This window comes from Nothobranchius furzeri, chromosome 5 (genome assembly GCF_043380555.1).
Source record: "Nothobranchius furzeri strain GRZ-AD chromosome 5, NfurGRZ-RIMD1, whole genome shotgun sequence".
NCBI classification, from domain to species: Eukaryota; Metazoa; Chordata; class Actinopteri; order Cyprinodontiformes; family Nothobranchiidae; genus Nothobranchius; species Nothobranchius furzeri.
Genome location: NC_091745.1, coordinates 51,568,128 through 51,592,339, shown reverse-complemented (window position 1 = coordinate 51,592,339; position 24,212 = coordinate 51,568,128). Strand labels below are relative to the sequence as shown.

At 39.4% G+C, this 24,212-nt stretch overlaps 1 protein-coding gene across 1 annotated transcript in view; it reads right to left on the bottom strand.

Annotated features, from left to right (window-relative positions):
• Positions 1-24,212, bottom strand: part of dpys (dihydropyrimidinase) — a 38,331-nt gene continuing 14,119 nt past the window's right edge. Inside the window, exons 4-9 of the mRNA XM_015949297.3 lie at positions 16,978-17,167; positions 16,688-16,844; positions 14,575-14,716; positions 13,763-13,905; positions 11,545-11,752; positions 1-8,056 (exon numbers count right to left, since the gene is read on the bottom strand). Coding sequence (XP_015804783.1) covers positions 7,997-8,056; positions 11,545-11,752; positions 13,763-13,905; positions 14,575-14,716; positions 16,688-16,844; positions 16,978-17,167 — 900 coding nt within the window. The 3' untranslated portion in view covers positions 1-7,996. The remainder of the gene's footprint in view (positions 8,057-11,544; positions 11,753-13,762; positions 13,906-14,574; positions 14,717-16,687; positions 16,845-16,977; positions 17,168-24,212) is intronic.

Sequence of the window (24,212 nt, the reverse complement as noted above, 5' to 3'; positions counted from 1 at the left end):
TTTTCTGTTACTCCCCAACACTGAACATTTTTATTTTTAGAACCAAGAAATTAGAAAAAAAATCAAGCCACAAAATCCAAGGAATTTACTGAATAAGATAAAAATACAAGACCACTTTTTGGTCAATAAAAATGTACAATTTTTTTTTCTCAAATAAGAACAACTATGTACTTAGTTCTGATTTTAACTATACTTTCAAATAATTTCAGTGCCAAATTACAACAAGAGTTTTCTCAAGGCACTTTACAAAGTAAACATTTCAAAATAACCTATTTATCAGTGTATTCAGTTCAGGTCATCATGCTGATTAGTTAAATGTTTCTTATGTAAGAAAACCCAGCAGATTGTATTGAGTCACTGACTAGTGCCAGTATTGCAATCCCATATTAAGCAAGCATGTAGCAACAATGGAGAGGAAAACTCCCCTTTGACTGGAAGAAATGGGAAGAATTTAAGTTTTAAACTAATTTTGCGGCCTATTATTACTTTGGGATTTTGGTACTCCCATATACATCTGGATACCTGGCTTACTTCATAATGAACAAAACCAGCAGCAGCAACAACAACAACAACAACAATAATAATATAATAATAATAATGATGTGGATTTTTTTCAGGTTAAACAGTAGAATAAGTATGTCAACTGAATTAAAATAATACAAAGAAAAAAACTGCTCTGCACCATCACACACACGAGGAAGGAAGTAGACTTGTTCTGGGATGAGAAGGCCTTCTGTGACTCACACGCTGCCACTGACCCATGAGGCAACCTGATAAACTCACACTATGACTTAACCGGCCCTGTGGCATAACACCACGCCAGCAGGCGAAACCAAAAGGAAGCCACCACATGATGATGCTTACTGACAGGAGTTGTACCACAAAAAAGGGAAGAACACACTCCATGCATGGACGTAGATGGAGCATATGATTATTTAAGATCCTGGTGAACACACACACACACACACACACACACACACACCAAGCAATGTGTCTATGGTTACATTGTGATTGCTTAGTAAATATTCTATTTGGCGAGAGATAAACTTTATTGTATTTACCCTAGTGAATCTATTGTTAAACGGGTAAACTAGCAGTAGCACATCCAACGTCAAGGAAAGCAAAAAGTTATTATCAGGAGAGGGAGAAAGTTTAAGTGGTTAGCAGCAGTGTGCTAGACGATGGCCCCCTCCATGAGGCCACCACAGCTCAGCAGAACATCATTGTAGCTTCATCTGGGGAGAAAAACACTTAGAAAAAAATAAACAGCTGAAATAGCAGGAAATAATACAGTTAAAGAGCAGATTGTAGAAGAAAGTAGTAGAGTGTGAAAAGTGGTCAGTGTATCATCCAGCAGTCTAAGCCTATAGCAGCATAACTACTGAGATAACTCTGGATATCCTAGCCTTTTTAGATGGAGGCATGTTGGAGGCAGGGCAAGGGAGAGCCGTCTTTACCGACTGTACACTCCACTTCCCTCTACTCCCCCACTGGCCCAGATCCAGGCTAACATCAGATTTTAACCATAGGCCCTATCAAATAAAAATGTTTTAAGCCTATTCTTAAAAGTAGACAAGGTGTCTGCCTCACGGACTAAAGCTGGGAGCTGGTTCCACAGGAGAGGAGCCTGATAACTAAAAGATCTGCCTCCCATCCTAATTTTAGATATTCTGGGAACCACCAGTAAACCTGCAGTCTGAGAGCGAAGTGCTCGGTTAGGAAAGTATGGAACAATCAGATCACTGATGTATGATGGAGCTTGCTTATTAAGAGCTTTATATGTGAGAAGAAGGATCTTAAAATCTATTCTGAATTTAACAGGTAGCCAATGTAGGGAAGCTAAGACAGGAGAGATATGATCTCTCTTTTTAATTCTCATCAGAACTCTAGCTGCAGCATTTTGGACAAGCTGAAGATTTTTAACTACATTCTGTGGATTTCCTGAGAGTAAGGAATTACAGTAATCTAGTCTTGATGTAATAAATGCATGAACTAGATTTTCAGCATCACTCCTGGAAAGGATGCTTGTAATCTTAGCAATTTTCCGAAGGTGGAAAAAGGAAATCCTACAAACCTGATTAACCTGGGATTTGAATGACATGTCCTGGTCAAAAATAACACCAAGGTTCCTTACTTTGTTCTCGGAGACTAATTTAATGCCATTCAGATCAGGTGATTGACTAAGCAATTTCCTTTTCTGGATTTCTGGTCCAAAGATGAGAACTTCCGTCTTGTCATGATTTAAAAGCAAAAAGTTTAGAGTCATCCAATTTTTTATGTCCTCAAGAAGAGCCTGTAATCTACCTAACCAATTAGGTTCATCAGGGTTAATGGATAAGTATAACTGAGTATCGTCAGCATAACAGTGAAAGTTTATCCCATGCTGTCTATTAATTTTACCAATTGGGAGCATATATAAAGTAAAAAGAAGTGGTCCAAGCACTGAACCCTGTGGTACTCCACAAGTAACCCTGGAGTATGAAGAAGATTTGTCATGTACATTTACAAAAGGAAATCTGTCAGACAGGAAGGGTTTAAACCAGCCTAGTGCTGTTCCTTTGATCCCTACAACATGTTCAAGCCTTTCTACAAGAACATTGTGATCTACTGTGTCAAAAGCAGCACTGAGATCTAACAAGACTAGAACAGACACAAGATTCTTTTCTGAGGCCATGAGAATATCATTTGTAACCCTCACTAATGCAGTTTCAGTGCTGTGATACTCTCTAAAACCAGACTGAAATTTCTCAAACAGATCATTAGTGTTTAAATGCTCACATTCTTGGATGGCCACTATTTTCTCCAGGACTTTGGATGAAAATAGAAGGTTACTGTATATAATAAAGTCTGGGGGAAAAGGAAAATTACCAAAAAATTGGAAAGAGGCAGTGATCATTCCGATAATTAAACATGGGAAAGATCCAAGTATTCCGGAGAACTATAGGCGGATAGCTTTAACGTCTCATATAGGTAAAGTAATGGAAAGAATGATTACGGATAGGTTAAATTATTATTTAGAAAGTAGAAATTTGTTAACGAAATATCAAAATCGGTTTAGGACTGGTAGAAGAACGATGGACGCCATAGTGAGTTAGGAAAATGACATTAGGAAAGCACAAAACAATAAAGAGAGTTTAGTTATAGTTTATTTTGATATAGAGAAAGCATATGACATGGTGTGGAAGGAGGGCTTGCTGATCAAGTTAAAAAATTGGGGATAGAGGGAAGAACATATGATTGGATTAAGGACTTTTTGTTTAATAGATACATTCAGATAAAAATAGGTGATAGATTGTCAGAGGGTTATAGAGTTGACAATGGGACGCCACAGGGAAGTGTGATCAGTCCTGTTCCATTTTCTATTATGATCAATGTTGCGTTTGAAGAGATGGGGTATGATGTTGGGAAAGCATTGTTTGCAGATGATGGAATATTATGGAAAAGGGGAAGGAACGTTCAATACTTGCAGAAGAAAATTCAGGAAGCAATAATTAAAGTGGAGAATTGGTCTTTAGAAATGGGGATTGAAGTTTTCGGTGGACAAAACAAAAAGTATGGTCTTTACAAAGAAAAGAAATGTTAAGATTGAGCTTAAATTATATAGGGAACCTTTGGAGCAAGTTCATAGTTTTAGACATTTGGGTGTAATATTTGATGAAAGGTTGATTTGGAAGGAGAATATTAATAACATAGTTGAAAGATGTAAAAAGGTAATAAATATTATGAGGTGTTTAAGGGGTAATGATTGGAGGGCTAGTACCAAGGCTTTAAAACAGGTATATATAGCAATGATCAGATCGGTTATTGATTATGGTAGTATTGTATATAGTTCAGCAAGTAAAACAGTACTGAAGAAGATTGAAGTTATTCAAAGTCAGGCTTTGAGAATTTGTTGTGGAGCAATGAAAACCACACCGGTAGTGTCCTTACAAGTGGAAATGGGGGAGATGCCATTGACTCTTAGATTCAAGTTACTGAAATTAAATTATTGGGCTAGTGTACAAGGTAGTACAGAGGATGAGCATATGGTTAAGGGAGAGTTGAAAGTAGGAGGGCAATGTTTCAATGGACAGTATGAGAGTATGGTTTGGAAGTCGTGTAGATTGGCGGAAGCCTTTAAATTAAATGATATGGTTGTTCTTAAGAAATTTTTATATTCGCCTACTCCATTTTGGTTATTTCCAAAAGTGATGATAGATTTTCATTTCACAATGTAATTAAAATACGGAAAGGTGTGGGAAACTGGGATAATGTTGTGGAAGAAAGATTAAATGACGCTCATCAATCATTCATCCCTATATATACTGACGGGTCGAGAGAGTCAGGAAATTTAACAGGGTTTTCTTTCTGGATTCCGAAATTTATCATAAAAGTCGAACATCTAATGATCTGTCAGTATATACAGTGGAAATGTTAGCCATTTCATTTAGTTTACGGTGGATAGAACAAAATGGTGTTAGGAAAAGTATTATTTGCTCGGACTCCATGTCTGTATTGTTGTCAATTAGAGAAATGTCAGCTGATAAGAGGTCAGATATTTTGTATGAGATATTTGAGTGCTTGTTTAGGTTGATGAAGACTAATTCAGAGGTTAGATTTATGTGGGTTCCAGCTCACAGTGGAGTAGAGGGTAATGAAATAGCTGATTATTATGCAAAGCAGGCAACGAAACTGGATACTGTGATGGAGGTTCCATGTAGTGTTGCAGAGGTGAAATCAGTTATTAGACCGCAGATTCTGGATGAATGGCATGAGCAATGGATAAGGGACGTGAAATGAAGACATTTATACAAATTAAAGGGAAAGGTTGGAAGAATGGAAGTCATTCAAATGAGTAACAGAAATCAAGCAGTGATAACAAGGATGAGAATGAGACATACAGCTTTGAACAGTACACTTTTTATTCTTGGATGGCATAATACCGGTATGTGTGACTGTGGACTTGATAGGGAAACCGTAGAACATGTATTATGTGCTTGTGGAAAATATGTGGGTAATAGGAAATTGTTGGTCGAAAAATTAAAAGTTAAAGGATATAAGGAATTTGAGTTGAGTATTCTGTTAAATGGGGGACTAGTGGTGTATAAGTTAGTCATAGACTTTTTAAGGGACAGTGGATTACTTGATAGAATTTAGCTTTTTTTTAAAGTAGGATACTCCCCACTTCGACTCACACTCCCATTCAGTAGGTGGCGGAAATGCACCTGAAAGTTGGTTGCCACCCGCCAATTAAACAACAGAAGAAGAAGAATAAGAATAAGAAGAAGAAGAAGAAGAAGAAGAAGAAGAAGAAGAAGAAGAAGAAGAAGAAGAAGAACTCCGGTGCTGGTTGATACTCTCACCAAGGGTAGCTTCCAGCCCAGTATGTCTCCTGAAATTCCTGCGAACTTGTCCTATGAAATCCTGTGTGTTCTTGTTTGTACCTCGCCTCGTATCCTCTAACCACGCCTGGAGTTGTATTCCACGTCCTGCCGTTCAGGATCCTCTGGCCTCTACTCTCCATCACTCGCCTGCCTGCCAACCTACACCCTGGACTCATACAACCATCGCCTGACCACCTCCTCTTCAGTCATCGGTCCTCTCGCCTCTCCTCAACTGATCTTCACCCAGTCCACCACCGCTAAGCCCTAGTCTATGACCGTACAATTCTACACAGAAATGGTTTATTCTCTTGGTTCTCTGTTCCGGCACAAGTTTCACGATTGTTTATTCTGTCGTTTTAGATTCCAGTCCCGTACTGTTCCTGTTTTTCTGGAGCAGTGCCTTTAGTTTTCCTTATCCTCAGTTAATCATTTTACTATTTTACTTACCTGTTTTTTCGTGTGGTTCTTCATGTCCTGGGTTAAACGGCTTGCCCACAACATGACAGAAGCATGGATGGACTTGCCATGCTAGGTGATATTTCTCCCACTGCAGTCACAGCCCATAAATTATTTTATTGTGTTTTACTGTAAGCACCTGTTGGTGTGTTTTTACTGTGAATATATTTATGGTCCTTTGATCTTTTACTGTTTATTTGAGTGTGAAAGAGATGTTGAAAGATAGATTTCTGTAACTGTTTTGGTGTCGGACAAAAAGTTTTCTATTCTACTCTGCTTGGCCAGGGAGCACACTGATAATGATAAATGATTATAAATGACCCGAACTTGTATTGAACCTTTCTGAGTCAGAGGACCCGAAAGTGCTCTACACTACCATGTATCATTGATCCATTCACACACTGACCAAAGTTACACACACAAACATAACAAATGTCATAACATAAGATACTGGCAAACCACGCAAGGCGCTCATTTGATCATTTGATGAGCAAACCTGCAACCTTCCGATTATTGGACAACGCGCTCTACCTTCTGAGCTACTGCTGCCACTTGCTGGTAATGTGGATGAGGCACTGCGGCCAAATAGAAACCGAAGAGAGGATGCAGAATAGCTGTTTATTTGTTTGTTTTGAGTAAACAATTGAATAAATTTTTCTGTTTGTGTGTGTGTAGACCACTGCATAAGCAACTTAGTGTTGGTTTGGTTGAACATAGTTTTTGTGTGAAAATATAGTTTTGAAGTTCACGAGTAAACCCTTCCGCTGCCGTTTCACGGCGCTGATACATCCAGTGTAAAACTGGGGTTACAGTAAGTCATTATGATGACTGGAGAAGAAGTGGTTTTAGTGTTTTACTTTAAACATTCCACGGTGGGGTAAGAGGGGACATTTCCCTCTGGGATTAATAAAGTATCTTTGAATTTGAATTGCCCTCTCAAATAAAGTTCATGCTCTCCTAAAACAGATTTGAATCAAGAGAACTCACTTGAACATTATGCGTAGGAAATGATCAGAGACATATTTAGCCCATGGTTGAATGGCTCTACATAAGCTCATCTATGAGATCATATACAAATCAAATTATTAAACTTCCTGTTATTTATATTACCATCTCCACTATCCCAGTAATGGTGTCAGCCCTCCCAATCAGTTCTCATTACATAGCTCATCAATATTTTTCTTCAATAGGCCTGTTTGCTTTGGTTGGTTCAATAAAGATATTGCTACATTTGCTGCCAACAAAAATGAATGAAAACTAATTTAATTGATTTAATTTATTTTCAAAATTTACAAAATGACAAACCATGGTGGGAAATCTATTGATCTAATTAAGTTTATTTGTTATCATAAACATCATCACTAATGAACCAAGATCTAGTTAACAAACCGTTGCCGCATGCGCTGTGATACGAGGGCCTGAGCAAAATATCAAACACGCCTGAAATTCGTACGAGCTTATGATTGCTGATTGGAGGCGTGTCGTGTGTGTGTGTGTGTGTGTGTGTGTGTGTTCATGTCTGCTGACTTCTCAAACTCCCTGTGAGTTGCACTGGATGACTTCTCATACTGAGCCAGACTCTCATGAGGTTATTCCTGTTAAAAGGGAGTTTTCCTCACCATTGTCGCTACATGCTTGCTTAGCACAGGGATTGCTGTAATGTCACTGACACTAGTCAGTGACTCAATGCAGTATACTGGGTTTTCTGACATAGGATTTTTTTTAAAACAATTTGGCTAAATGAACTGAACTCAATTAGAATGTTTTACTTTGTGAAGTGCTCCAAGACGACTCTTGTAGTGATTTGGTGCTATATAAATAAACTGAATTCACGTAATATTTTAGTAAATGATTTAAAAAAATACTTTCAAATAATGTAGTTGATTATGTAACATGTATGTCAAAGACGACCTTATTTTCAGCAGTTGGGTGGGTTCCACTGACCTGTGAACTGAGCTGACCTAAAAAAAAAACCTGACACAGCTGAAACAATGATAACAAAATGTTGTCTTCCAGTAGAAGGATGGCCTGTTGACCTTCAAACCCCCACTCCTCAACCGAGAAACTATCTCCAAATTTCAACGTCCCTTAGAAAGCTGTAGTTCTCCATCTGGGTTTTTTTTCTGCAAACTCACAGCTGGATGTTTACAGACACTTTCATTCTCTCCATCAGCTGTTCACACAGAAATGACTTTGCCTTCATACGGCTTTCTGATCACAGCTGTAGGTGTCCTCACCTGCCAGAAAACACAAAGGAAAACTTTACCCACATCATTTTAATGTGTTTAAAAAGAGACAGTGACTGCAAGTTAACTCAGACTAGAACTCTAAAATAGAGATCCTTCATGTATACAGTGGGATGCAAGAGTTTGGGAGGCCTTGTTAATCTTCATGATTTTCCTGCATAAATTGTTGGTTGTTAGGATACAACATGTATCATATAGGAAACACACAGAGATATTTGAGAAGTGAAACAAAGTTTATGGGATTTACAGAAAGTGTGCAACAATTGTTTAAACAAAATTAGGCAGGTGCATAAATTTGGGCACATCTGTCATTTTATTTATTCCAAAACCCTTAAAAGTAATTATTGGAACTCAAAATTGGGTTGGTAAGCTCAATGACCCTTGACCTCCATACACAGGTGGCTCTAAATACAAGAAAGAGTATTTAAGAATAGCAACACGGGGGTCTCAAAAGCCCCATTCCCATCTGTACCGGGACGGCCCAGTCCGGGTAGCCCCAGCCTGGCCCGGTTGTTTCCACACATCCTTGCTTAGGTATGCAAGGAATGCAGTCAGAGACACTTTCAGCTTCTGGGTAATCAGCATGATAATGAATTGAGCTTGCCTTAAGCCCATGTGGGCTGATTCTACCCACCAATCAGAGGCTTGCTCTAATGGAAGGTGTGAATTTGCTGTCAGCAGTGGGTGTGTTGGCCCTGGTCGGCCTGAAGCAGACCCCCTCGAGAAGAGGGCTGAGAATGAGCCTTGGTTGGCCCGGGAAAATTCCAGGCCACCCAGATATGTAAACAACCTACGCTACCCGGCCCGGGCCGACCCGGTACAGATGGGAATGGCCCAAAAACAACTCTCAAAGGAAATGAAAACAAAGATTGTTCACCATCATGGTTTAGCGGAAGGAAACAGAAAGCTGTCTCAGAGATGTCAGCTGTCTGTTTCCACAGTTAGGAACATATTGTAGAAATGGAAGACCACAGGCAAAGTTCAAGTTAAGGCTTGAAGTGACAGACTAAGAAAAATCTCTGATAAACAGAAGCAAAGAAAGATGAGAACAGTCAGTCAACCCACAGACCTGCATCAAAGACCTACAACATCATCTTGCTGCAGATGGAGTCACTGTGCTTCACTCAAATATTTGGCACACTGTACACAAGGAGATGCTGTATACGAGAGTGATGCTTTACTCCGCCCACAGCACAAACAGCTGCTTGAAGTATGCTAAAGCACATTTGGACAAGCCAGCTTCAGTCTGGAATAAGGTGCTGTGGACTGATGAAACTAAAATTTTGTTATTTGGGCATAACAAGGGGCGTTATGCATGGAGGAAAAAGAGCACAGTATTCCAAGAAAAACATCTGCTACCTACAGTAAAACATGATGGTAGTTCCAGCAGGCTGTGGGGTGTGTGGCCAGTGCAGGGACTAAGGATCTTTTTAAAGTTGAGGGACACATGGTTTCCCTTCAATATCAGCAGATTCCGGAGACCAATGTCCAAGAATCAGTGACAAAGCTGAAGGTGCTCTGGGGCTGGATCTTTCAACAAGACATCGACCCTAAACACTGCTCAAAATCTGCTAAGGCAGGCTATTCAATTCCAGGCCTGGAGGACCGGTATCAAGCACGTTTTCTTTTTAACACGGTTTCAACACACTTGCTTTCAATCAGCAGGTAATGGACAGGCTTCTACAGAGCCTGATGAGCTGCTGCACAGGTGATTTAACCACTGAATCGAATCAAGTGTGTTGGAGTAGAGAAACCACTAAAACGGACTGGATACCAGCCCTCCAGGACTGGAATTGAATACCACAGTACTAAGGCATTCATGCAGAGGAACAAGTATAACGTTCTGGAATGGCCGTCTCATTCCCCACTGGCAGTGGTGGGTCGTCCATAGGGGGTGCTATAGCGCCTCCTCACCAGTCTCACAGGAAAAAGAAGAAAGAAATCCCAAAATATAAAAAAAACAACAACATAGAAATTAAACTAAACAATCTCTTCATCATACAATCTGCATTTTAGTGTAGTTAAAAAAATGTTATTTACACTTTTACCACTACCGAAGCATCTTGTGACGTATTTCATGTTACTTTTGGGTGCAGCAGCCTCGACCATAAACCTATGCTAACTGGTGCGCTGGATCCTCCCATTACATACAATAAGAGAGCCTTTGGACACAGGGTATAATGCCCGCGAAGACATGCACAGAAGACCAACAGGGCAGTCTCAGCTCAGGTTACAGAACCGGAAATGCTCCACAGTTCACCATCCTTGGTTGCTGTAGAGCAGTTGAGTTCACCTCGTGGATTTTTTTATTTTATTTGAAGAACCAGAAAATTACAGAATGTAGCATTAGCGACTTTTGAACACACTCCTGAATGTCAAAAGGTGGATTTTCTTAAACCGGCAAATGTAAGATCAAGTTAAGGCTTTTGACTTAATGAAATTAGCTTTGTTTGTTTTATTGCTGAATTAGCATATAATGGTGAATATGAATATTAGGTACATTTTTTGAACGATTTTGCCGTTACCGTCTGTAGGTGTGACACATAAGAATGGTGATTTGGCATTTCCTAGTGGTGATATGTGGATAGCGCATCGGAGTCGTCCCAACCACAAATTTCAGACTTAATTGGAAATATGAGCGATGAAGCTATTTTTAATACAATCATAATGTGAACACCTTTCTAATCCTGTCTAAGGCTGTTATTTCTGCAAACGGAGGATCTACTAAACATTGAGTTAATTTCTTTTTTGTGGTGCCCAAATGTATGCACCTGCTTACTTTTGCTTAAACAATTATTGCACAAATATATATTTCTTTCTGGAAATCCTATAAACTTTGTTTCACTTCTCAAATATCACTGTGTGTGTGTGTGTTTCCTAAATGATATGTTTTATCCTGACATTCAATGGCTTACGTATGAAGGAAAATCATGAAGATTATACAGGCTGCCAAAAACGTTTGCATCCCTCTGTAGATGTTGTCTTTCTTAAGCACACCTGACTGCAGCATGTCATGGTTACCAGAAACATGTTGATTATTAATCATTTTGAACAATTCTTGTTCAAAAAGGGAACCCTCTAATACATGCAGGATACTGGCCCTCAAAGGCCTGGATGGCCCTCCTCTAGTCTGAAATATAACACTGTTAAATATAGCTCTGATGAAATATAAATATAGCTATATAATATTCAATCAAAAAGTGTTGTCCTATCTTTTGGAAAACAAACACAAAAGGTGCTAAAACAGTCTGTCATTGTAATACTGTAGCTTAATATGTTAATGATTGAGGCTGTTGCTCACTAAAAGAGATGGATATGACAGAATCACTGACAGGAGTGAACTTAAAGCACTTACATTACAAGCAATCACAGCATTTTTACACAAAAGTCAGCCATATTGATTTCTGAGGTCAGATGATCGTTTCTGACTTGAAACAGAAGCATTATTATGAGTTTAGAAAACATGGAGTTGAGTTCACCTGGTCTCTTTGCTTGATTCTTTTATACACAAATTCAGAAAAGGGCTGTCTGTGGATGAATGTGCCATGTCCCGGTGACACCTGCAGCTGGCCATCGTCATAAACCACTTTGCCTCTGGAGATGGTGATCAGAGGAACTCCGTGGCACTCCATGCCCTCAAAGATGTTGTAGTCTACAGCCTGGTGGTGGGTCTTAGCTGATATACTCCTACAATTATAAATATATAACATGATTTGGATCACAGCCTTTATAATTTTTCCTCAATTGTGCAGTTTAGTTGTATGTTTTTTAAGTGAATGTCACAGTGTGGGAGTGTTTGGTGAGTTGGAGCGAGCAGAGCCAGCGGTAGAGGTGAAATAAAAAGTCCTTTAATAATGTGCTTGGACGATGACCATGATGAACACAGTGCAAGGGTAACTGGAGGATAACACAGCAGGATTATTACGGTATCAGTGCACCTCCCTTGAACATGGGCATTCTTTACATTTCTGCACCTACAGTGAGGTATCATCTTTGGTCTTGTGCCTAGGATGTTTGAAATTACTTGTCAAGTGTTGTTTCCTGCAAACTAGTTGCTAACTTGCAGTCTTATCATTTAGTGCCATGCAGGGCTAACACCACTCTCATTTTAAAGAGCTTCACATTCCAAGTAGACATGCATTTATTAGCATGTTAAATAATCAACAACAAAAGCAGAACAAAATGAAATAAAAATAACAACTTAGCAGTGTTCACAAATCTTCCGCTCCAAATACCTCATTTAGTTAGCAGCATCATTTGATGTGGTTTTAATAACTTCCTCATTAGGCTGGCTTCTCAGAAAATGTAGAAGGTCTCTTCCTAATAAATGATGATGCCTATCAAGTAAATCAGATCTGAATGAAAGTAGAAAGCACCAGGGACCATTCTGACTCAGTCTCTTCTTAAAAAGTCCTGAGTGTCTTTAGCTTCCCAGAGTCCTCCTTCACTCCATTTGCTCATATTTTCTGCTGATTTGGAAAGCCAGACATTAGTGCACACCGACGAAAATAAGATGTGTCCTCATTATTCAAGTAGCCCAATAATGAGAAGAAAATTACAAACATTCCCTCAGTCTTTCTGGTAATGCAACTGTTTGCGGTCTGTGAACCCAGATGTTATGAGATGACACTTGTCCTGGGGGCAATTAAATACGCAGTTTCACAGATGAATTCACAGCTACAGCATTCAAACATGAGGCAACCTCATGATGGGAACACAGTTGCATCTATAGCTGTGCATCAAGAGTAAAGAAAGAAAGCAAAGACTGGATTATCAATTTGAAAGATAAAAATCAGTTTTGTTTATTCACTGCAGAAAGGAAGAACTTTCCAGGTTCCTCAAATACGCTAAACCAGCAAACTCATTTAATGCAGATCGGGCAGAGGTTTAATGCATTCTTCACCAATTCACATGAGTTGTCAGTGATCTCCCAGAGGGCCTCTATTCAGATCCACAGCGAGAAGAGCAGAGCACTGACTTCCTCAGTTATATAAGCCTGACTGTGCCACCGTGCATATGCATTCCTACAAACTCTCCTATTATAGTGCCTGTGTTCTGCTTCATATCAAAGCTTCAGACAAACAACGTCAAACCTTACTCACATTCGTCTATGCAAGTACTGTTATATTTAAGTCAGTCACTGGGAATAGCTTATTCAGTGTTCTGCATGATGCCTATTGGTTTATCTCCTACATGACTATTTGTCACTTCTAAGATCCTCACTGTGACCTATCAGCATCATCACACTGATGCATCCAGCTTATGTAAGTGGGTTAAATCCCTTCCTAAAAACAGCAGTTTCCAAATAAACTCATCACCAAATATAGACAAAAATGAATCATCTCCACGTTCTCTGCGTCAGATTCATATGTAAATTCCTGCATTAATTTGCAGCTGTAGATAAGTGGTGACATCCAGACTCTTGGCAGCTGTGCAGAGGTAATCAGCTTATGTGGTGTGTTGAGGTGTCTCATCATAAAAAGATAGATGGTTTTTTTTTAGTTGGTTGTATCTCAAACCTGCATGCTTCCTACTGTGAAACGTTATCTTATTTCCACCACGACTTTGATAGCCTGAAGACATGCTTTCAAGTTCATCCAACACTTCAGCAGTTAGAGATGATGAAGCACCTGACTGTAATGCTTACTACTCAGTTTTCAAAGCTCTCTGTCTTACTGCTGAATTTGAAGCCCTCACCTTTTCATTTTAGGGTCCCATATAACCACATCAGCATCTGAGTTTTGGGCGATTCGGCCCTTCTGTGGGTAGAAGTTGAAAATCTTTGCTGCGTTGCTGCTTGTCACGGCCACAAATCGATTCTCGTCCATCTTGCCACTGTGCTGAAAGGAAAAAAAGCACCATGTGTTTGATTTGAACATATATGGTTCGTGACAATATGACGTATGATTACCCAAAAATTTGTTAAGTGTCACTATGTTGCAGGACATTCACTTCTAGTAAAATATCACGTATGATGTGAAATTTGAAAGCACTCTGATGCAAGTTTTAAATAGTTCCAGGGGCCTTGGAGCAGCTCGCCTGTGGCATGAGTGCAGCGTCAGCTTTCTGCAGCGCTCTGTGGCTTACAGAGTTTATAGCCTTTGCTGATTGCATTGCAGAAAATAATAGAAACATGTTTTTCACCTCTATTGATATACAATAAGAGAGTAGATTAGAAAGTAGACTAATTGATTTCAGGTTCTGGATTTAAAGAGGAAAATTCAGACTGGGCTTTCAAGTTCAACACATTTATGTACAGCACATGTGTGCATAAAACTACAATTGTTTATTCTCACAACAGCCCAGTTGTGATCAAACAGTTTAAGAATAACACAAATTTTAATTTGTACAAAAATCTACTGCCTCACTTTTTATGATAACTGTCTGAAAAACTCCAGAGTGCTGTGAAGAGAGACCAGATGAATTATAGTTAGCTGCTAAGACAGTCATTGATTCAGCTGTTTAAGGGTTTTGTCTCAGATCAACTACAGGTTTTCATGTGGACATACTACTCCTTTCTCCCAGATGATGGACATCCTGTCCTCCACACCATTCACTCCATTAGGGATCTTAGTGAAGTCATCTTTTCCCAGAGCTTTCTGACAAACAGAGAAGGTGCAGTTGTCTGTCCCTGTCACACTCAGATCATCACTAATGCAAACAACAGGACAAAAAGGAAATTAAGGAATTAGCATTTAAATGGATATAAATACATCAAAAACAGTAAGACTTTCAAAATGTAAGGCCTATCATTTATTGATGGAATGCAAATCACATAAGTCAAATCTTGAAGACAATGTGCACAGACTTGTAAGATCTCATGTCGGGCAGCTTCATTACTGAAAAATCATAAAACTGATTAGTTTGGCCAACACTGAAATCACAATGATTAAACCATTAAATGCACTCCATTGAAAGATCCATAATCTGAACTTTACACTCATGTAGACAGCAATTAATGAAAATGTATCTTCTATCAGATCTATCAGCCAGACGAGGGAAATTTTGACAGATAGTGATGCTATTAAAAAAAGAAGAGCTGCTACTAGAGCATCGGGTTTCAGGAAAACATTGTCAGACATTAGAACACAGAGAAAGACGCATCAGATTTCTTTTAACCTTTTCACTGTCCTATCAGGCGACCCCTCCACGACAGGGGTGGTTAAACATCGTTGATAGTTTATCCATTGAAAAGGGTGATGTGGTACATTCCTATAAAAATAAAAATAAAACACCTGGGGCCCATCTGACCCCATTAACAATGCGGGAGAGTTAAACATCTATTGGAATAGTCTAAAGAATACCCCTGTCAGATAGAAATTACTTAGAGAGAAGCACCCTGCAGATGTTCTAAAATGTACACTGTAATGGATATCTATGGAGGAAGTAAACGGGCAAAAAAATGTAGGGATTTTATCAAGGAGTACTGATACTTGGAAATAGAACTAGACAAATATCTCTGGACAGCACATCACAGCAATTAGATCTCATAACTGAAACTGTTGGAGGGGTCTTTATTGATGCTCGTTAGACAGTGTTGGTGTGTTTTGTCATTTCCATAAACAATCAGGACAACCGTGAGAAACATCTACCGTAAGTGGAGGTGGAAGTGTGTCAGTCAGAAGGTAAGCTAAAAGTTTCTTACAAAGACAAATGTTTTTATTGACTATTTGGATCATAAACCAAATTTAGATGTAAAATGAATATAATGGACAACTTTGATCTCACACTTTCTGTCAGCACTTGTGTGTTGAATGACTATAGGCCAATGCCACATCAACTTAGTTGGTGAGTAGTACAATATCCTTAAAACAGTTTTGCCTTTTTTGTAATTCTTAAAGACCAAGTTTACTTGTGTTTTCAACACATTTACAGTGGTCTCTTGGATAAACTTTTTGAGTCAATCTCTGTGGGAAAATGAAGTCTGGGGCTCCCGTTTCAAGAATAGGAAATGAGCCAGGGGAGAGGTATGCAGCAGACAAAAAGTATTTTTTCCTGATATTTGGACATCTTGCCTCTGATTGACTAACAGCAATGCAGCTCTATCACAGACTCTGCTTTGCAATGCTGATGTTTTATCTCCACAAATAGCACAAGCCTGAAGAAGTTTTGTCATGCTGTGGAGTTGCTAATGCTTGTTAGCTTCTACCAGCCAAGACATTCTCTCCTGAATGCTAAACCAGCAACAGCCTTCTTCATCAGGAGCCATGATGGAAGATTCCATGAATGCTAATCTAACATTATGACTTGCAAAAATCACTGGCTTTTCTAGCCCGAGCATTTCCCTGTCTATTTTCTATTGGCTGTTTTCTAATGCAGGAAATAGAAGACTATGTTCATGTTCATGTTTGGCCTGTGTGTTAAACTCATAATGACCTATCACAATTAAAAAATAAAAATGATTTGTTGGTAAACTTGGTCTTTTAGCTTGATTAGCTCACGTGGCCACCTTGCTTCTAAAGGTAGTCAGTTATAGATGTTAATACAGTAGTTACCTTCTTAGTGATTCAGATAAACCGTAGTGAGACAACTGAACAAACACAATAAATACCCAAACAGAAACCACTATTATGGTAGGTAAAAACATTTAATCCCAGATGCTGTACCATCAGTTGCACATACTTAGCTAGCAGGTCCATGAGAAATCCTGGTGTGCTGGGGTCAGGTCTGAGAGGAGGACCCATAACAAAGCCTGCAGCATGGGCCCACTCCTTGTGCCAGTAGTTTGTACCATCGGTGCCTAATCCAGCTGCTATTGGCTCCCCAAATACCACACGGCCTTTAACGAAAAATGTTTGTGATTTCAGCTGCATAACATCCCTCTGCCACTGGAAAACAAGCCTCATTCGGTTTTAGATGAGGATAATTTAGGGTGCCAGTTTAACCAATAGGTGGTAGCAGCACACACTCACCATTTCTGCGTGCATTAGACACCACCTTGGCAGCAGATTTACTCATGACATGGACCACATAGAGGGGACAGTTGACAGCATGGGCGATGGTGATGGCTCTCTGGGTGGCCTCGGCCTCCACCTCTTCCGGTCGGCAGAGCTCATGACCCTCGGGTCCCGTGATACCCAGGGACAACATCTTCCTAGCCCCCTAATAGGTCCCAGCAAGGCCACGTGCAACAAAGCAGGAAAAAAATTCAATTAAAATGGAAGAAATTCACAACATAAAGACCTATAATAATAATAATAATAATAATAATAATAATAATACATTTAATTTAACCCTCTCAGGCTCAAAATACCTTTTGATAAAAAGACGAACAACTACGTCCTTCAGGGGTACTTCTGTGTTAAAAAAAGCTCATGAAATACGTATGTGGAGTAACCAGGTAGGTAGGTTTTAACCTTGCAAATCTGCAACGCCTGCCTCCAGAGGGTTAAAAGCGCCTTTCAGGACATCCAAGGTCATTTCACAAGTTGGGGAGCAGCCAAAATGGTGAAGGAGTAACTCATCTGGTGAGCTCTCACTGATTTATTCATTTTAAAAAGTTATTTTTTGTTGATTCTTTTGAGGCAAAACTCCATGCCAGGAAGTTTCTTGTGGAAACAATAAGTCTTTACTGACTGTCAAAGGGGATTCTACAGCTGGAAAAAGAACCACTGGTAGACCAATCCCATTGAGCAGGAAAGCAGATTAGTCAATTCAGTTCAGTTTATGTATCTAAAGCCAAATCACAAAGAGGCGTATCAAGGCACATGTCACAATCTATTGTAGCATAAAACATTACTATTAAGATTGCGCAGAGATTCTTGCCCACGCACATACCTGTGGCCAGCCTCTTTATGGTGGCTCATTGGTCTCAGTCTTCCCAGACTACACTTCAAATGTGGCCAGGGCCTGAGCCTCGTTAGCTGATGTGAGGAGGCCTCTTTGCGGTTAACAGGATGTGGTACGTTCTGCTTTTACTTGCAGGGCTCTGTGACACCCGTGATGGACTGGATTAAATATCCCTAGACTCTGAAGCTGCCATAGAACACTTAAAGAAAAACATTGCCCTCAAATCGGACACTTAAACGCTTTGGAGCTGCTGTCTGCACGGTGCACATGATGTATAGGTTAGGCTGTGTTATGACATTCTATTTAGGTTTGATGGGACCTTTACAGTGATTGTGGTCCATGTGATGTTCTTGTTGGATGCTGAAGCGGTTTTTGCTAAGGGCCTGATAGTAGACTGAATTTGTGCATTGCCGTGAGATGGTGTAAAGATTTGCTGTTTAACCTCAGATTGTTTTTGTCTTATTTTCATTGGGATTTGCTGGGAGCCTGGGTGACTGTGGCTGGGACTTGGTTCCTCTGTGTAACCACATAGATGTGTGGAATTTTTGGTTGGGAGAATCTGTTATCTCCAGTTGTTGTTAGATATGTTTGGGAATTGGAGGTGTTTTTTCAGGGGAAGATTATTGTTTCTGGGGTTCGGGTTAGGGTTCGGGTTAGTTAAATCCCTTAACAATCCTTTAAAATTGGCAAGGGCTCATTAAAAATGACTTAAATCAGATATTGCCTTTTTACAGGAGACATATTTGTTCAGTAGATGATTCTCGTTTTAAGAAAAAACAAGAACATGTGAAGTACCACATGTTAGAATAGGACATCCTTAGCATCATCAATTCTTTGTCTGATCCCGTTAAAGAGCAAATTGCAGGTTAGAGACTCCCATGAACCAATGTTTAGAGAAACATAATAGAAACTCGTTTTAAACCTTTTTTACACAAACATAAATTATTTAGGCTTTTAGAGTCATTTTTGTGAGAAAGTTTTTTATTTATTTTTTGGCCAAACCAAGTGACGTCATCTGAGGGAGTCCTGTTAGCTTAATCCAGAGAAAAATATAGATTATAATGCCGGCTCTGACACAGAGGAAACTTTAAATGTTTACAATTATACTCATGATGGACCCAAACCATAAAGTTATGAGTTTGCTGCACGCCCAAGAGGGCAGAGACAAACCAGAGTGAGAAACCATCGACCAAAGCAGATAGATTAAGGAGGAGCAGTAGCGGGGGAGCAGCAAGTGTCTGGTGAGTTAACCATGTTAGCTTAAACTTGTGTGCTTACATCACAATATTGTACAGATTACTGTCATGTACCAGACAATTAAAATAGTATCGTCAGTTAATATAATATTAATACTAATGAGCGTCTGTCAGCTTTCTCATACTCCTTAATATCCGTTCACCTAACATAGTTTAGCTTAGAGAGAGGGAGAGAGACGCCTGTCATCTGGTTCTGGAGCTCATGCAGGCTTCTGTGAGCTGGATTTGACCCAAATACGAGTGAGACAGTCGAGCTGGTATTTTTAAAAGCCGTGCATCCTCTCCTGGTGGTCCAGGCGGCGGTTCTGACCCGGTTCCAACTCGGAAACCAGCTGGCCCGTTGGCGCGTCTCTTCTGGTGGTCGGTTCTGACCTGGTTCTGACGGTGATCGGAGCTCCAGAAATCTGCATTAAATTTTTTAAACCCCTCCTCGAGTCTCCGGAGCCCAGCACGGACCTCTCTGTCCCGGTAAAGACCGATGTGAGCTACAGAAGTCCGTCTTTTCAGCTGCACAAAACGCCCTCGGCACGGAGATAGAGGCATTGTTTCTCTTATCAGGAAACCCGTGGACTCAATGTCCAGACAGGCTGGAGTTGGTACAGCCTTCACACACTCTAGTTTACCAACATGAACACAATTCAACACTAGTAAACACACACACACTGACTGGATCACATGACCTCTCTACCCTAAAACTAGCCACTCTCCACATTGAGCTGAGGCAGCGCCGAGCTTCTAACTCCCTTTGGTTACGTCATAATTCAGATTTAGAAAAAAGCTTTGCTGAGAAAGGCCACGTTCTACTAGAAAAACCCTGCTGTTATGTATTTTAAAACCAAATATCCACAATAAGCTTTTTAAATAGTATTTTTTGGACAGCATTTTAGGTTAATTAGAAAAAAAATGTAACCTGCAATTTGCTCTTTAAAACTCCAACAGAGTGGGTGGATGGGTCTTCCAACTTGTCTTTTTGAACTCTCCCTGGGTGTGTCGGTTGAAGCCTTCTGGGGGAGACCATCAACCTTTTAAATCCCTGAATGTCAGGAATTTAGCTGCAGCATTGATAAATAAGTTGCATAATGATGTCAGTGACACTGGATTAGCAACTAAAGTAAGTTTAATTATCTTTAGTAAAGTCACAGCTGGTGAGGCGAACACAATATTTTCACATAAATGGACCAGAAGGTGAAGCAGAACTACTGCTTGAGAATACACACATCAGAGCATTTGCTGCCCTCTGGTGGTAACTTCCTACACAAACATTTGTTAAAATTGGACTGAAATAGAGGTAGAAAGGAACGTTTATCCAATCAAATTAAATCCGGCTTTAACTTAAACAATACTTATAAACAACCAGCACAGAACCAGTTTGTTTTACAGTAAAGTTAGCTCAAAGGGATAAATAAGACATATTAGAGCATCGAACTGTGTTTTTCAGTGGTCAGTACTCTAACCTGAGGAGTTTCTGTTTAAATCTCCTCAGGTATGTTCTGTTGATGGTTATTTAAACACATGAGTACAATGTAAAAAGTAGAGATGAAACAAAACGAACATCAACGTCAGCAAAACAAAGGAGATAGTGATAGACTTCAGAAGGAAGTCACCATAGACTTCAGAAGGAAGTCACCTTCTACTACAATGATGAACATCCAGGGAAAAGACATTGAGATAGTGAACTCTTACTAGTACCTGTGTGTTCGCCTCAACAATAGGCTGGACTGGACTACAAGCACAGACGTCCTTCATAAGAAGGTCCAGCACCGTCTCCACCTACTGAGCAGACTGAGGCCGAGATTAAATGAACAACAGAGGCCTCAGAGCTCAGCGGCCCGGGAGGAAAGCCGAGGTGTTTACAAAAGCTCTGTATGAATTGTCTGACCACTGTGACTTTAGTGCCTCTGTAGATGAGAACATTAGAGACCAGATAGTTGTAGACATTTTGGACAAGGAGGTGTTTCGAAAACTACAGCTAACAAAGGACCTGACACTGGCGCTCACTATTGAGATGGTGAAGGAATCTGAGGAAGTTGCCACACAAATAAATCTGCAGGGTGAAGCAGCAGGAGTTTCAGCGAATGAAGTGAAACAAGGCCACACCAGATACCCTGTTTACCATGGCATACTGAGGAAAAACAATGGCAAGGACATTGTGGGTGGTGTGATAGAATGAGAGACCGCACAGAGAAAACCTACCCAGCTTAAAGCTGTGTAATTCCAGTCACAAAGTGGGACACTGGAAGAAAATACACAGGCGCAAGAAAGCAATAAGAGATGGTCCAAGATGGCGCTGCAGATAGATGCCCTGGTACTTTGGTGCGCTGGTTTTCTTTTGATTTTGTGTGTAAATTGCGTGTCTGGGTTGTCCTACTCCCAAGAGGAACTCATAAACTACAACAATATGATACCGGTGGATTTATCCTTGATTTTTGTTGCATCCGCGGCAGATTTAATTCCAACTTTGATCAGGAGAGTGAGATGCCGAAATAGGGGAAAACGAGCGAGCAAGCTTGTGCGTCTGAGGAGACGGGTCTTACGCACGGCTCTACCTGGGATCTTCCTCCCCAAAATGCATTCACCCCACAGAGAATTGGGTGAGCTCACCCTGATGAGAAACATTAATGGAGACTTTTCCTCATCTTGTGTTTTATGCTACATTGAAACATGGCTCAGTGAGGAAACCCCGAACTGCCCACTCCAGCTGGAGGGATTTAATTTCCTCCGCACTGATCTGCAAGCAGCTTTCTTTGGCAAGACCACAGGTGGAAGTGTGTGTTTTTACATAAATAATGGTTGGTGTACAGATGTTACAGCGATCGCTCAGCATTGTTGTCCCTCTCTGGAACATCTTTTATGAACTGTAAACCGTTTTACTCTCGATGGGAGTTCGCTTAATTCCTTCACGAGGCTCAGCACGTGCTCGTGGAAGAGATTTTGTGCATGGAGCGGATGTACCCGGACTCCATCATCATTGTCCTGGGAGATTCTCACAAAGCCAGTCTGAGCCAAGAACTTCCCAAATATAAACAGTATACTAGAAAAATTGCATTTATTGCACAAATGCTGTTTGAATGCTGGATAGCTGAAACTGTAAGCTGAAGCTGCTGAACAGCGTAACTGAAGCTGAAACAAAGCAAAACTGTCCAAATGAGCTGAATGTCTTGAAAGATGTAGAAGCAAAAAGCACCAACAAGCAAATAAAGCACAAAAAGTAAGTGAAGAATAGAGAAAAATAATGCTAAATAGCAAAAAAAAAAAAAAAAAACTTTAATCTGTGAACATTGTATAAAAATCTGGACAGCTTAAATGTCTAAACACCTGTTATATCAGTTGGACAAGTTTAACAGTTTAATCTTTACATTTAGCTGAACTGTGAAATTAGCAGTATATGCAAAATTTGCTAACTGATTGCTGAAGTTGTTGAATAGCTGAAGTAAGCTGAAACTAAGCTAAACTGTTAAATGAGCTGAATGTAGTGAAAGATGTGAAAGCAAAAAGCACAAAGAAGCAAAAAAGCACAAAAAGTAAGTGAAGAATCAAGAAAACTAATCCTAAATAGCAGAAAACTCAAATCTGTGAACACTGTTTAAACAAATTGGACAGCTAAAATGTGTAAACACCTGTTATTTCAGTAGGACTAGTTTAACAGTTTAATTTTTACATTTAGCTGAACTGTGAAATTAGCAGTATATGCTAAATTTGGTAACTGATTGCTGAAGTTGTTGAATAGCTGAAGTAAGCTGAAACTAAGCTAAACTGTTAAATGAGCTGAATGTAGTGAAAGATGTGAAAGCAAAAAGCACAAAGAAGCAAAAAAGCACAAAAAGTAAGTGAAGAATCAAGAAAACTAATTCTAAATAGCAGAAAACTCAAATCTGTGAACACTGTCTAAAAAAATTGGACAGGTAAAATGTCTAAACACCTGTTATTTTAGTAGGACTAGTTCAACAGTTTAATTTTTACATTTAGCTGAACTGTGAAATTAGCATCAAATGCTGAATTCAGAAACTAATTGCTGAAGCTGAAACTAAGCAAAACTGTTAAAATGAGCTGAATGTTTTGAAAGATTTAGAAGCAAAAAGCACCAAAATGTAAATAAAGCACAAAAAGTGAAGACCGGACAAATCAATCCTAAACAGCAGAAAACTGAAATCTGAACATTATTTAAAAATCTGGACAGCAAAAAGGTGTAAACACTTGTTGTTTGAGTAGGACTAGTTTAACAGTTTAATTTTTAGTTGAACTGTGAAATGAGTAGCATAAGCCGAATTCAGAAACGGATTGCTGAAGTTGTTGAATAGCTGAAGTAAGCTGAAACTAAGCTAAACTGTTAAATGAGCTGAACGTAGTGAAAGATGTGAAAGCAAAAAGCACAAAGAAGCAAAAAAAAAAAGCACAAAAAGTAAGTGAAGAATCAAAAAAACTAATTCTAAATAGCAGAAAACTCAAATCTGTGAACACTGTCTAAAAGAATTGGACAGGTAAAATGTCTTTAGCACCTGTTATTTTAGTAGGACTAGTTCAACAGTTTAATTTTTACATTTAGCTGAACTGTGAAATTAGCATCATATGCTGAATTGAGAAACTATTTGCTGAAGCTGAAACTAAACAAAACGGTTAAAATGAGCTGAATGTTTTGAAAGATTTAGAAGCAAAAAGCACCAAAATGTAAATAAAGCACAAAAAGTGAAGACCGGACAAATCAATCCTAAACAGCAGAAAACTGAAATCTGAACATTATTTAAAAATCTGGAAGCAAAAAGGTGTAAACACTTGTTGTTTGAGTAGGACTAGTTTAAGAGTTTAATTTTTAGTTGAACTGTGAAATGAGTAGCATAAGCCGAATTCAGAAACGGATTGCTGAAGTTGTTGAATAGCTGAAGTAAGCTGAAACTAAGCTAAACTGTTAAATGAGCTGAACGTAGTGAAAGATGTGAAAGCAAAAAGCACCAAGAAGCAAAAAAAGCACAAAAAGTAATTGAAGAATCAAAAAAACTAATTCTAAATAGCAGAAAACTCAAATCTGCGAACACTGTCTAAAAGAATTGGACAGGTAAAATGTCTAAACACCTGTTATTTTAGTAGGACTAGTTTAACAGTTTAAT